Below are 15,758 nucleotides of genomic sequence, written 5' to 3'. Positions count from 1 at the left end.
GAAAATGTTTAGAGGATATGGGCCAAAGGCAGGAAAATAGGACGAGTTCAGCTCAGGAAATCTGGTCAGCATGGACGAGCTGGGCCAAAGGACCTGTTTCTGTATGACTCTAATTTGTGTTACGTCACTTAGAAACAAAAACTCCTAAGATTAACACATCGAATCCTGGAGTAAAGGCAAGATTTGTAGGCTGCGAACTTTACTGTTACTGTGTAGCCAGAGGTGAGGAGGTTCTGAGGATGGCATGTGCTCTTTTTGATAGCTTTGCTGACCCTGGTTTTGGTTGGTCACCAAGTAGCAGTTAGCTTAGACCAGGCAACAAGACACGACTGTGCACTGTAGACATTGACGTAACTCATTACACTGCATTGGATAATGCACACTTGCACGCCACATATTCTCCTCTTTTGGAAACTATTTCTTGACCATCTCATCCTGACATTCCTCCTTTCAAATTCGGAAATCATGAGCTTGTGCATCGGCCGCTGTCATTGTCCGAACGTTGGAGGATTGGAGCAGTGTGGGAAGAGTGAGTGACGTGGACTGACTTTTGTTTTATAACCTTCATGGTTAACCAGCAGGAGTTGTATCAAAGCAGCACATCCCAAACGTTTTCCCCATTTTGTGGCTTGAATATTGTTGCAACCCTGCTGTGAAACTTGAGAGAGTCGGATTTGGGGACTGCAAGAGAGGGACTGCTTTATATCAGTCAGAGCTCCCTGGAGGCCACTGCCGTCCCAGGCCTCTCCTGGGATCTTGGCCTAAACTTTGAAAAGGCTTTGTGTCGTCTCACCATAGTGCAATAAATGGGTGAGGATAGACTTGAAGAAGCAGTTGTGGTATGGGTGGCTCACAGGGATTTTTCTTCTCCACTGTTACTTTTCATGCAGTAAAATGCACAGTAAACATGTTTAACTTCGACCGTCACAGGTATTATCTTTTCTTCCTCTGTGCAGCATTTTCCGGATGTTTTCTGCTGATCGGAAACGTGTCGAAACTGCATTGGACGCATGTGGTCTTCCATCTGGAAGGGTAAGCACCTTGAGCCATCACACCTCATCCTGAGCAAATTCCGCATGTGCAGACATGAGATATAGGAGCAGAAGTGGGCCATTCAGCCCCTCGAACCTAATAATGGCCAAGTTGATTGTTGCCTCAACAGCACATTCTCGCCTATCGCTTTAGCTCCCTTTAAGTGAGAATCTATCTCTGCGTTAAAAAGAAAACTTTAGTGACCCTTCTTCCAGCCCTGTCTGGGGAAGAGACTTCCAAAGACTCTTGAGAGAAAAGAATTTCTCCTCATCTCCATCTTAAACGGGAGACACCTTATTTAAAGTGTACCCCTCAGTATAGTCTCTCCAACAACGGAAAATGTCCATACACCCTGCCCAATCCCTCTGGGATCTTACATGTTTTGATAAGATTACCTGTCAGACTTCTAAACTCCACTGAATACAGGCCCAACTTCCCTGAAATATTGGAGATGGAAAACAGATTTACAAGCATGTTGCCAGGACTGCAAGGTTTCAGCTCTAGGGAGAGGCTGACCGGGCTGGGACTATATTCTCTGGAATGTTGGAAGCTGAGGGGTGAACTTCTCGAGGTTTGTAAAACCATGTGGGGTGCAGATAGGTAAATAGCCAAGGCCTTTTTCCTAGGATGGGGGAGTACAGAACAAGAGGGCATTGGTTTAACATGAGAGGGGAAAGATTTGAAAAGCACCTGAGGGATAACTTTTTCACACAGAGGGTGGTGCGTTTGTGGAATGAGCTGCCAGAGGAAGTGGTGGAGGCTGGTACAGTAACAACATTTAAAAGGCATCTGGATGGGTAAATGATTTGGAAGGGCTTGGAGGGATACGGGCCAAATGCTGGAATATGGGACTAGGTGGAATGACTGATGGGCACAGATGAGTTGTACAGAAGGGTCTGTTTCTGTGCAGTATGACTATGACTATATAACCCCTTCAACCTAGGAATTAGTCAAGTGAACCTTCTCTGTGCAATTATATACTTTCTCAAATAATGAGACCAAAATTGTACATTGACACATGCAGTTATACGCCTATTTCTTTGTTCTAGGTAGCTGTAGAATGATATTGCGTGTAATCCTTGTTATCTCTTCAGAAACATTCTAATGCAATCAGCCTCATTTTAAGTAAAACAACCCCACATCATTGTTTAAGACAAGTCAGTTCTCTCTGTCTCCTAATGTTATTGGAAACGTACGAACACGTGTAGGCCGTCCAGCCCCTTGAGCTGTTCCACCATTCAATGAGAACATAGCTGACCTGTGACCTAACTCCATATGCCCGCCTTGGCTCGTATCCCTTAATACCATTGCTTGACAAAAATTTATTCATCTCAGATTTGAAACTAATAACTGATCCAACATCCCTTGCCATTTGTGGAAGAGACTTCCGAACACCTACCACCCTATGTGCATAGAAGTGCTTCCTAACATCTCTCCTGAATGGTGCGGCCCTAATTCTCAGTCCCTAATAATGCCCCTTGTTCCAGAATCCCCAAACAGTGGAAATAGTTTATCTACCTGCCTTTTCCTCTTTAAATCTTAAAGACTTCAATCAGATCATCCCTTAACTGTGTACATTCTAGAGAAAACAGACCTAATTTGTATTGAACAAAAACAAAGTTGCTGGAAAAGCTCAGCAGGTCTGGCAACATCTGCAGAGGGGAAAGCAGAGTTAACGTTTCGAGTCCGGTGACCCTTCCACAGAACTTCTGAGGAAGGGTCACCAGACCCGAAACATTAACTCTGTTTTCTCCTCCGCAGATGCTGCCAGACCTGCTGAGCTTTTCCAGCAACTTTGTTTTTATTCCTGATTTACAGCATCCACAGTTGTTTTGGTTTCTAATTTGTATAGAATTGTATAGATTTTCAGAAGAAGGGTCCTGACCTGAAACGTCAGCTTTCCTGCTCCTCTGACGCTGCCTGGCCTGCTGTGTTCCTCCAATTCCACGCTGTGTTATCACAGACTCCAGCATCGGCAGTTCTTACTATCCCTAATTTGTATAATGTCTCTTCATAACTCAACCCCTGAAGTCCAGGTATCATTCTTGTAAGCCTGTGTTGTGCTCCCTCCAAGGCCAATATGTCCTCCCTCAGGCATGGTGACCACATCTGCTCACAGTCTCCAAGGGAGATCAAACCAGGGCTTTGTATTACTGCACCATAACTTCTTCATCTTTGTTCTCCCTTGGCCTTAAACCTATTAAAAGCACCCAGAATCCATAAGACCATAAGACATAGGAGTGGAAGTAAGGCCATTCGGCCCATCAAGTCCAGTCCGCCGTTTAAATCATGGCTGATGGGCATTTCAACACCACTTCCCTGCACTCTCCCCGTAGCCCTTGATTCCTTCTGAGATTAAGAATTTGTCGATCTCTGCCTTGAAGGCATCCAACGTCCTGGCCTCCACTGCACTCTGTGGCAATGAATTCCACAAGCCCACCACTCTCTGGCTGAAGAAATGTCGTCTCATTTCAGTTTTAAATTTACCCCCACTAATTTTAAGGCTGTGCCCACGGGTCCTAGTCTCCCCGCCTAACAGAAACAACTTCCTAGCATCCATCCCTTCTAAACCATACATTATCTTGTAAGTTTCTATTAGATCGCCCCTCAACCTTCTAAACTCTAATGAGTGTAATCCCAGGATCCTTAGCCGTTCATCATATGTTAAACCTACCATTCCAGGGATCATCCGTGTGAATCTCTGCTCGACACGCTCCAGGGCTAGTATGTCCTTCCTGAGGTGTGGAGCTCAAAATTGGACACAGTATTCTAAATGGGGCCTAACTAGACTCTTATAAAGCCTCAGAAGCACGTTGCTGCTTTTATATTCCAACCCTCTTGAGATAAACGACAACATTACATTCGCTTCCTGAATTACGGACTCTACCTGCAAGTTAACCTTTAGAGAATCCTGGACCAACACTCCCAGATCCGTATGCACTTCCGATTGGCGAATTTTCTCACCAATCCAAATCTAGAACATCGTCTTTGCTAAGGACTAACCTGTTCTTCCCCGGGACCATTTGCTTTCTACGTAACAAGTCTGAAATCCATCTCTTGGTTTGTTTTGAGATATACTGTTTGTAAGTAAAAGACTAATAAACGGAGATCAAAATATTCCCGAGATCAACATCAGTGGAGGAGGTAAAAGAAAGACAAACCAAAATAGAAAATACTTTTTATTTGCCTCCCTGTATAATTCTATTTTATTTCATGTGAGAGATGTGGTTTGGAACAATTATCTACCTTCATGTGCTCAAAAGAGTTTGTCTTGATCAGAGTACTGAAGCATCATGGAATGTAACTTTGATGTAACATACCTCACATGCCCACTAATTGTGCATGAAGAGGAATTATTATAGTGGGCTCTAAAAGTTGGGTCGCCTATTAACAAACAGATCTGCTATGAACTTTTCCATTTCTTATTCATGGATCCAAACAGAATGAACAAGTAATAGATTAAATCAGATTGTAATTGACGCAAGAAGAGCAGGTCAGAGACTAGGAACACTGCAGTAACGGATTCACATCCTGACAACCCAAAACCTGTCCATCACCTACCAGACCCAAGTCAGGATACTCATCTCTTTCCAAGATCAATGCAGCTCCTACAACTTGATACCAGCCAGGAGAAGGCAGCCCAATTGATGGACACCACGCCACAAACATCCATTCCCTCCTTCATGGATGCTCTGTAGCAGAAGTGTGTACCATCTACAAGATGCACCTCAGGAATGCCCCAGGGCTCCTCCATCAGCACCTTCCAAACACACAACCACTTCCACCTGGAAGTTAAAGGGCAGCAGATACATGGAAACACCACTGCCTGCAAGCTCCTTCCAAGTCACTCACCATCCTATCTTGGAAAGGTATCATTGTTCCTTCAATGTCGCTGGATTAAAATCCTGGAATTCCCTCCCTAACAGTATTAAGGGTCTACCTGTAGCACTTGGACTCCAGTGGGTTAAGACAGCAGCTCACCACCACCTTCTGAAGGGCAATTGGGATAGGCAATAAATGGTGGCCAGCCAATGAAGGCCACATCCCTTGAATAAATATAAAAAATTCACTTTTTGTTTCATTTGAAACTCTTGTCAACAGATGGGGAAGTAAGAAGTGTTTGAGAGGTGAGGGAAAGTTTTACAATACTAGTAAAAGGGAAACTTACAGTGAAGCATGCACAATATGCTGGATTCTGGTCAGATCTTCTGCAGAAAGTTGAAAGATACAGATGGCAAGTTTTATTCATGTCCACTCCTGAGATGTGGCATCACCCAGCAAAGTTGGTATTTATTGACAATCCCTTGTTACTCGTGACTGTTTATAGAACATAGAACATAGAACAGTACAGCACAGAACAGGCCCTTCAGCCCACAATGTTGTGCCGACCATTGATCCTCATGTATGTACCCTCAAATTTCTGTGACCATATACATGTCCAGCAGTCTCTTAAATGACCCCAATGACCTTGCTTCCACAACTGCTGCTGGCAACGCATTCCATGCTCCCACAACTCTCTGCGTAAAGAACCTGCCTCTGACATCCCCTCTATACTTTCCACCAACCAGCTTAAAACTATGACCCCTCGTGCTAGCCATTTCTGCCCTGGGAAATAGTCTCTGGCTATCAACTCTATCTATGCCTCTCATTATCTTGTATACCTCAATTAGGTCCCCTCTCCTCCTCCTTTTCTCCAATGAAAAGAGACCGAGCTCAGTCAACCTCTCTTCATAAGATAAGCCCTCCAGTCCAGGCAGCATCCTGGTAAACCTCCTCTGAACCCTCTCCAAAGCATCCACATCTTTCCTATAATAGGGCGCCCAGAACTGGACGCAGTATTCCAAGTGCGGTCTAACCAAAGTTTTATAGAGCTGCAACAAGATCTCACGACTCTTAAACTCAATCCCCCTGTTAATGAAAGCCAAAACACCATATGCTTTCTTAACAACCCTGTCCACTTGGGTGGCCATTTTAAGGGATCTATGTATCTGCACACCAAGATCCCTCTGTTCCTCCACGCTGCCAAGAATCCTATCCTTAATCCTGTACTCAGCTTTCAAATTCGACCTTCCAAAATGCATCACCTCGCATTTATCCAGGTTGAACTCCATCTGCCACCTCTCAGCCCATCTCTGCATCCTGTCAATGTCCCGCTGCAGCCTACAACAGCCCTCTACACTGTCAACGACACCTCCGACCTTTGTGTCGTCTGCAAACTTGCTGACCCATCCTTCAATTCCCTCGTCCAAGTCATTAATAAAAATTACAAACAGTAGAGGCCCAAGGACAGAGCCCTGTGGAACCCCACTCACCACTGACTTCCAGGCATTCCTGCCATGTCAACGCAGTAGGTTCTCCCCTTGATGCTGTTGGATGGGTCATTCCAGAAATGTGGCTGAGTGAGGTTGAAGGAGAAGAGAAACCAAAGCAGGAAATGCTGGAAAACTCAGCAGGCCTGGCAGCATCCACTGAGGGAAAGCTGAGCTCATGTTTTTGGTCCAGTGACCCTTCTTCAGAACTGACTGTGGTTAAAGTGTGCTAGTTGAAGATGCTGAAGAAGGGTCACTGGACCAAAAGTGTTCAGTCTGCTTTCTCTCCCGAGACTTGTTGAATTTTCCCAGCCATTTTTGCCTTTGTTTCTGACGTGAACCCACACTGTTGGTATTTCTGTGTATTGTAAGTCAGCTAACCAGGCAACTGAGGTAATCAGCCCGAAAATTACAAATGCTGAAGATCACAGCGGGTCAGGCAGCATCCATGGAGAGGGAGCAAGCTAACCTTTCGAATCCATATGACTCTTCATCAGAGCTGATGTGACGTGTGGAGGGGGCAGCCTTTATGCAATAGTGTGGAGAGAGTGAAGTGCGAGGGGAGAAAGGATGTTGATAGTGCAGGTTAAGTGATCGGAATGTGAGAATGGCAGAGCAATGGTGTGTCTAACTGCCAGACTGGAAATAAAACTCCCTGCAGGAGAGGGGATGTAGTGACTGAGAATGTAACAAGCAAAGCTAAAAGAAAGGGAAGGAATGAGAGTGTGTTCACAATCTGAAAGTGTTGAACTCTAATATTAAGTCCAGAAAGTTGTAAAGTGCCTAATCCGAAGATGAGACATTGTTCATCCAGTTTTCTGTGTGATTCGCTGGAGCACTGCAGCATGCCGAGGTCTGACATGCGAGCAGGGTGCTGTAAAATGACCAGCCAAGGGAAGGTCAGGGTCCTGCTTGTGCAAAGACCAGAGGTGTTCTGCAAAGTTGTCACTTAGCTTGCATTTGTTTTCTCCAATGTACGTTAGGTCACATTGAGTGCAGCAAATACAATATACACAACTGGAGGAGGAACAAACCATTCCCCATGTATTGTGTATTTTTTACTGAATAGGGTAGTTCACCTTCATAGGGGTCAGGTGGGAGCAATGAGACATAGCTTGTGCTATGCTGTGAGCATAGCCAGTGACTTGTATAACCTGAAGGGTGTGAGACCTCAGGCATGAGCCCTCGAGTCAATGTTCAATACATCCAGGCTGCTTCCACCTAACTGTGTACCACAGTGTCAGTGGGTCAGGGTTTTCAACATGCTAGTGGAGGGGTGAATGATTGTGAGCCTGTAGCTGTGCTGACGAGTCTATGAGGCAGCCATCCAAACATTTGGCACCAGTTCGTAAGTGATAGCGACGAGCACTTTCTACGTTCAATCGGATCATATTATGATTTGAAATCCATTCCTCGACCAAGTGGTCCATTTCAGCTTTATTCTTAACTCTTCTGGCATTCAGTCAAGAGTAGACTGGAGAAGGCTGAAGCAGGAGTCACATATAGACCAGCGTGTGGATGGCAGGCAGGTTACCTTCTTTATATGAGCATTGGTAACCTCTGTCAACAACTCCAAAGCTTCCTGGCCATAATTTGTTACTCCAAGGGAAGAATATTGCAGGAGTCTGAGCGGCATAGACAAAATTTGTGGCAATATCAGACAGAAAGTAAAGTAGGGCCTGTTTCCACATCAGGGACACCTGGCTCCATCTTTTGACAAAGCGACATGGAGAGTTGCCAATTAAGAAGCATCGTTGCTTGTAAAAATGTCCCGACTTGCCTCATTAACATTCAACTTTCCATCTTACCGGACATCAAGAAAGCTCGACATGGAATTTCTCCGTGTTGGACACTGATCACCGCATCTCAGGGCACACTCCACAGGCATTGATCACACATGTACCACTTCCTCAGACATTGGCATCCAACACGTGCCAGCCTCTCAGATCCCTCGTGGCACATCTCTGATCCACTTACAGGAGACTTCTATACATTAGTGCTACACCTGTGGCTATACTGACACTTATCATTGTAATGCTGCAGCCAGGACACTGTGCACTCAGAGACACACACTCAGCTCACATTCTAGACTAGCCTGTATCTCCAGGCATCCTAGTCTCGTACTCACTCACTGGGAGCCTACCTGAATGCAAATAGCATCCTTGCCTTTCCTTTTTGTGCTGCCCCCTTCGCCAGAGAGACCAGGCTGAAATTGCTTCTGTCTTGCTTTGCTGTTTCGCGCGCACACACCAATGCACGGAGGTTGTTAATGTTTGTCAGCAGGCCTCAGTCAAGTCCAGGGAGATAGGCTTCACTCAGGGCCCTGGGCATCAAAAGGCAAGGGCAGCCTCCAATGCCAGTTCAGGAACCCACAGGACATTCTACTCATCTCAGTCAGCAAGGGGCTGGGTACTGAACCAGCAAGAGACCAGATGCTCACTTCTACCACATGCTGGTGTACACCAACTGGCGCAGAGCCTTGGCTGCGGATGCAGACTCAGTGCTCTTCACACGGAATAGAAAATGTTAGTGAAACCGAGCATATTGCCCGTTGTGCATCGCCAAGCAGTTTGTCTGTTTTTGCTAACAAAAGGGGTTTGTGCCTCCCTGGAGGCCCAGATGGCAATGCTGCCACTGGCAGAACAAACTACATCAAACTGAGGCTTGCTCACTCAAAAGATTTCACCAGTCATTCTGAGGAAAAGACACAATTCTGACCTGTCACGGTCTGGACCGCGCTTCCTTGACAGGGTCTGATAACAATGCTCAAAGGAGCATAGAACAAATATATGCCAAACAGAAAAGTCGCCCGGAGTTGGCGGGGGGGGTGGTAGGTGATGCGGCTAAGGAGAGGAATCTGTAACTTTTCCAGGGGTTTCTTCAAAGAGCCGGCAGAAGCTCGATGACCTGACCAGCCTCTTTCTGGGCTGTACCGTGCCATGTGATGATTCAGAGATTGGATTTTGAAGTAGCCGGGTCACTATTTGGTGACGCATTTGGAGAGTCTTCAGGCCCCTCTGGAAGGAGCTTTCATGACAGCACACTTTGATGGAATGATAGAGTGCAGAAAGCTGAGTCACATTTACTGTTGAAATCAGTGGGGTGCGTGTGGACCAGAGAGCAGTTGCTGGCGGAAAATGGAATTGGAGATAGCTAGGTCCATGATTGTCAAGGGGATCAGGGGTTACAGGGAGGAAGCAGGAGAATGGGGTTGAGGAACTTATCAGCTGTGATTAAATGGCAGAGTAGATTCAACATTAGGCCAGTTGGCCCATCTACTCCTGTGTTTTATGGAAGCTGAAACATGACACTCATAGGTCACAGGGCAACAAGTTCCAATCTCTGATACAATTGGAGCCCCCAATGCAGCTTCGTCAAATGGACGATCCAAATGCAGAGCCACGCATGTGTAAATTACACAGAGCTGTTTCTCTTTCTGGCTCCAGATCACATGGGTTTTCTCACATTGAAAAGTACATCTGCAATGATAGAATATTTGCATCATAAAATGTGCAGTTCCATTTGTATAAGCCAGTAGCTAGTTTCACCTTCAGCATTACATGCCTATACACTGTTTATAACTGTAGGGAGATGGTGACATAGTAGTAATGTCACTGGGCTGGGAATGCAGAGGGACAAGCTAATGCTCTGGGGGGACTGAGTTCAAAACCTGCCACAGCAACAGGTAGAGTTTAAATCCAATTCATAAATCTGGAATTCAGAGCCGTTCTCATGAAACTACAATCAACTAGAGATAGGAGGAACAGCAGATGCTGGAGAATCTGAGATAACAAAGTGTGGAGCTGGATGAACACAGCAGGCCAAGCAGCATCAGAGGAGCAGGAAAGCTGATTTTCTGTAGACGGGTCTAGGCCGGAAAAGTCAGCTTTTGTGCTCCTCTGATGCTGCTTGGCCTGCTGTGTTCATCCAGCTCCACACCTTGTTATCTCTATTGTTAAAACTGCCTGTTTTGTGAATGGTCATGAAGGAAGGAACTCTTTTGAGCAACTCAGGTAGATAACTGTTCTAAACCACATCACTCACATGTGCTGACCTAGACTAGTTAAGATGTGAGTCCTGTCCCACAGTAAAGCGGGTGACTGTTAATTGCCTTTAACAGGCTTTGCGTGTAAATTAAACAATTGGAAACCACCGATGTTTTAGTGATGGGAGTTAGTAGACAAAAAATACCACGGTTGCTACGATGGTGGGGTAAAAGGCCATTTGTCTGTTTTGGATAGATAAAAAAAGAGGAGCTTTCCCCAACAGTGCTTGTGGTGCAGTGGCAGTGTACCAACCTCTGAGCCAGGAGACCTAAATTGAAGTCCCACCTGCTTCAAAGGTGTGTCATCGCATCACTGAATAGGCTGATTAGATTGCATGGATTAAACAAAAGTTAATGCAGTTCATGGTTGGCTTTCCGCATTCGCCAACTCACAGCTAAGTTAGAAAAATCTAGTGTTTATCCACCTGGCATTGGTGCCACCTATTAAAAAACACTAAAGGAAGCCTTGCATTTCTACTGCCTTTCAGGCTGTACAGTCAAAGATGTATAACTGAGGTGTACTCACAACGGTGATGAAGGAAACACAGCATGGGTGCACCACAAACTGCATAATGCTCAGAAACAAAAAGAGAAATTGCTGGAAAAGCTCAGGAGGCCGGACAGCATCTGCGGAGAGAAGGCAGAGTTAATGTTTCGAGATCCAGTGACCCTTCTTCAGAACTCACTGTACCGGAATTGTTCACCCTGATTTCTTTCCACAGATGCTATGGACTTTTCCCTTTAGTTTAAGTAACATTGCAAATCTCTGCGGTGCAATTGGTTAGTGCGTTTTGCAGTTAACCAGAAGGTTGGTAGTTTGAATCCACAGAGACAACGTGCTTCCCTCACTTGAGTGGTGGCACAGTGGTTCAGTGGTTAGCACTGCTGCTTCACAGTACCAGGGGCCTGGGTTCAATTCTACCCTCAGGTGACTGTCTGTGTGGAGTTTGCACATTCTCCCTATATCTGTGTGGGTTTCCTCCCACAGTCCAAAGATGTGCAGGTTAGGTGGATTCGCCATGCTAAATTGCCCGTAGTGTTCAGGGATGTGTAGATTAGGTGGGTGATAGGGCAGTGGGTCTGAGTGGGATGCTCTGAGGATCAGTGTACACATGTCAGGCTAAAGAGCCTGTTTCCACACTGTAGGGATTCTATGATCCATGCTGCCAGACCTGCTGAGCTTTTCCAGCAATTTCTCTTTTTGTTCCTGATTTACAGCATCTGCAATTCTTTCCCTTTTTAGAATGATCAGTGATCTGTTTCCCATGATGTTGATTGAGAAATAAATGTTGACCAGGTCATCAGAACTTTCTTGGCATTCTTCCCAATGGAAGCATGTTATCTTTTATGCTCACTTGAGACATTAGACAGGGAGCTGGTTTAACAACTCATCCTAAAGACACACCTCCAACTGCACAGCTCTCCCTCCGTACTTCCCATGACTTTTGTGATCCAGGCCCAAGTGGGACTTGAACTCACGACCACAGAACATATTGTATCAAGTCTACCTATGCACAGTGAAGTAGCAATTACGCAGAAACATGTGTCTATTTCTTGATGATGGTGAAAGAATATGAAGATGGAAGTAAACTAGGAGAATCAACAATGATGTTACACCCCTTGTTTCCGATGCGTCTGAAGAGTTTTTCCCCAGCTGTTAGAAATCAGTCACCTCTTTACCAGAGATAGCAGGAACTGTAGATGCTGGAGATGCTACAATGTTCATCCAGCTTCACACCTTGTAACCAGACTGTTTTGGTACAGCTGAACTATCTTCAATGCTTCCAGTGTATTACTTTGATTGATTTATTTTCACATGTACCGAAATACAGTGAAAAACTTTGTTTTCAAGCAATACAAGTAGATCACAGCAAGCTAAGGATGTACTGATCAAAAAAAACCTAGAGGCATACAGGTTACTTTGTGGGTTATATTATTTGAAGCGACAGTCCATTCAACAGTCTGGTAACGGTCGGGAAGAAGCTGTTCCTGAGCCTGCTCGTGCATGTGTTCAGGCTTCTGTATCTACTGCCTGTTGGAAGAGGTCGAAGGAGATCGTTACCGGGGTGTGATGATTCTTTGATGTTGGCCATGTTTCTTTGGCAGCGAGCTGTGAAAATAGAGTCCATGGATGGAAAGTTGGCTTCTGTGCTGGCCTCGGCTGTGCACACCACCTTCTGTAGTTTCTCACAGTCCTGGGCAGAGCAGTTGCTGTACCAGGTTGCGATACTTTCAACAGTGCGTCTGTAGAAGTTAGTGAGGGACCTTATGGACATGCCAAATTTCCTCAGCTGCCTGATGAAGAAGAGGCGTTGTTGTGCCTTCTTGACGGTCACATTTACATGGAAAGTCTAGGTTGTCCGTTATCGTCACTCTGAGGAACTTATTGCTGTTCGTCCTCTCAACCTCAGTTCCATTGACGTAGATGGGGGCATGTTCTCAGACGCTGCGCCTGTTTGCTGCCCATCAGTAAATGCCCTCGAACAGAGTGCCTTACTGGGCCATTTCATTTATGAGACTGCCACTTTGCTGTGGGTCTGGAGTTATGATTAGGTTTGGCCTGGACATGAGGTAACCAATTATTTTTCAAGCCACAATTGATGTTGGCTGTTATGGTCACATTGTTTTCAATTCCAGATTTATTAATTCATTGAATTTAACTTCCACCAGCTGCCATTTCATCACATCTCCCAGAGCAATAGTCTAGCCCTTTGGATTATTTGCCTGGCAACATTACCACTATGTCTCTATCTCCCTTATGGTCACTAACTGGCTGAGTCTGAGTTATTAATGTTTTATCTTTTAAGCTAATTGGGGAGACATAATTGACACCTTACATCCTCAGATAAAAATTACCAATAGGATAATTGGTCCTGAACTCTGTAAATGGCAGTACAATCTCTTTCAGTCTTTAGATTTTAAGCACTTAATCTTTAGGTCAGCAAATGACTTTTTCGAGATTTGTCTTAACTATTCTGTTATTTCTTCATTGCTTGTGGCATTTTGCAGTATAATGAACAGGCTGTCTTCTGAGATTTGTGCACAGATTTAGAAAAGATGCATTCAAAAGCAAACAAAATATAGAAAAGAACATTTTGAGATACAGGATATGAGTAATTGGCGATGTGGCAGGTGAAACACATAAGGGCTGACTGGTTCCTGTAACCTGTCACTGTTGGGAATATAATCACAAAGTATCACATCTTGCATCTGGATAGCGGTTTCACTCCCTTGTTTTGTTACAAAGCACTTTACAGCCAAAGAACTACTTTGGAAGTAGAGATGCAGTTGTAATATACGGGATGTGCCAGCTAATTCACATACAGCAAGCTCTCGCAGGTAGTGACTTAATGATGACATATTTGCTGGACCCTCGCTTGAAGCTCAAGCAGGTACCAGGGTACAGAGCTTTACCTTGAGAGACAGTTTATTGACTAGTTCAGACTGTTAGAACATGGAAATAGACAGCCAAGCTAAAACATCCTTTCTACCTCTCTGTTTGCAACAATACAGTTAAATTAAGATAACAAGGTGTGGAGTTGGATGAACACAGCAGGCCAGGCAGCATCGGAGGTGCAGGAAAGCTGATGTCTCGGGTCTGGACCCTTCCTCAGAAAAAATGTCTTCTGAAGAAGTGTCCAGACCCAAAACGTCAGCTTTCCTGCTCCTCTGATGTTGCCTGGCCTGCTGTTTTCTTCTAGCTCCACATCTTGTTATCTCAGACTCAGCATCGGCAGTTCCGACTATCTCACAGTTAAATTAAATTGTTAAAGATCCTAAATAGTCACTCCAATCATTCCTAAGCAGACTTTTGCATAACTAATCCCAGACTTTACAAATGATTACTTTCTACACATATTGTATCGTAAACAAAAATCTTAACTGTTTATTAATTGCACAATAACTTTAGCAGAGACAAAATGAAATAAAATGGTAAGCTGATTAATATCCGTGCTTTTAAACCCAAAAGATTTGTTTCCAGCCCCCAATTTACACTAAAGACAGACAGATAATCAACAACTGTTAAGGTATAAATGAAAGAAAATGGAAACAAAACTGGCCAGATTATTGAAAGAACTCTCTCAATGTTTCGTTTCACAGACATAAATGTGAACTCCTTGACACGTTTTCAGAAACATTGATCAGGGTCGTCATCTCAGTTCAGCCAGCCAAAGATAGCAATCCTTCTCGCTCAGCGTTCCTCTCTTTGGGCTTCCCGAAGCTGGTGTAGCAGATTGAGCAGGGAGCTTTCCAATCTTTGTGCTGGCTCAGCAGCAGCCCAGTACCATCTCTCAGAAAACAAAGTTCAAAATACAAATTGAATTGAATTGGTTGCACTCTGATCGACTGACCGACTGCTCCTGAGGCCTCAATTACCATTCAGCAGCTTCCATTGAATTGAACGTAGGGTCTCTTGCAGACTTGCTGGAACCAATTCCCAGGTTCTGATCTTGTTAACAGCCAACATCTCTCTGTTTAAACACAATACTTCCCAGGAGATTACCCTGTCTGTCAAAACCATTTTAGTCATAATTCAGCCCATAAATAACCTCTGAGCCTGGCCTCAGATACAAATAAAGCTTTTTTGGTCATTTCTGAGGAAGAGTCACTGGACCCAAAACATAAACATTGGTTTCTGTTCATAGATGCTGCAAGCCCTGCTGAGGTTTTCTCACAATTTCTTTTTGTTCCGTCTGTTCTTTTCCATTAAACACAAGCTGCTTCAAAATCCACGAGCCGCTTTCAGCTCATTATTCAAAACTGGACTCGTTTTACCAATCAGTTCCATTACTAATGTATCAATTGACTTCCAGGAGGGCTATGTCAGTAAGCTTTGTGTTGTTTTTCATTCTTATTTCTAGGTTATTCTCAGTCTATGTCTTTACTCTGATGCCTCAGAATAAGCAGTTTTGAAACAATCAAAGACTTTTAGAGAGAAAAACTACAATCAGAACCAAAACTCACATTCAGCTTATGTTAATCAAACGCTTTTTTCCCTCAATTTGGGCTCAGAATTGAAGGGATCAGGTACATTTATGATTCATTCGTAGAATATGGGTGTCACTGGCAGGGCCAGCATTTGTTGCCCATTCTTAATTGCCCTGAAGGGGGAGTGATAAACTGCCTTCCTGAACAGCTGTTGTGTGGAACATCCACAGTATTGTTGGGGAGGGAGTTCCAAGGTTTGACCCATCGACACCGAGGGAAAAGCGATATGTTTCTAAGTCAGGATGGTATGCAGCTTGGATCAAGAACTTGCAGGCATCTGATGCCCTTGTCCTCCTAAGGGGTAGAAGTCGTGAGTTCAAAGGGTGCTGTTGCAGGGGGTCGTGAGTTTCTGCAGTACATTTTGTAGATGGCACGTACTGTGC

At 44.6% G+C, this 15,758-nt stretch overlaps 1 protein-coding gene across 2 annotated transcripts in view; it reads left to right on the top strand.

The window, feature by feature from the left end:
• LOC125454822 (1-phosphatidylinositol 4,5-bisphosphate phosphodiesterase beta-1) overlaps positions 1-15,758 on the top strand; it is a 690,999-nt gene that overhangs the window by 460,042 nt on the left and 215,199 nt on the right. For both annotated transcript variants that reach the window (XM_059648337.1, XM_059648338.1), the window contains exon 7: positions 957-1,032. In XM_059648337.1, the coding sequence (XP_059504320.1) occupies positions 957-1,032 (76 nt within the window). The remainder of the gene's footprint in view (positions 1-956; positions 1,033-15,758) is intronic.

This window comes from Stegostoma tigrinum, chromosome 9 (assembly GCF_030684315.1).
Source record: "Stegostoma tigrinum isolate sSteTig4 chromosome 9, sSteTig4.hap1, whole genome shotgun sequence".
NCBI lineage: Eukaryota > Metazoa > Chordata > Chondrichthyes > Orectolobiformes > Stegostomatidae > Stegostoma > Stegostoma tigrinum.
The sequence above is the reverse complement of the archived record's forward strand: the minus strand, read 5'-3'. Positions and strand labels throughout refer to the sequence as shown.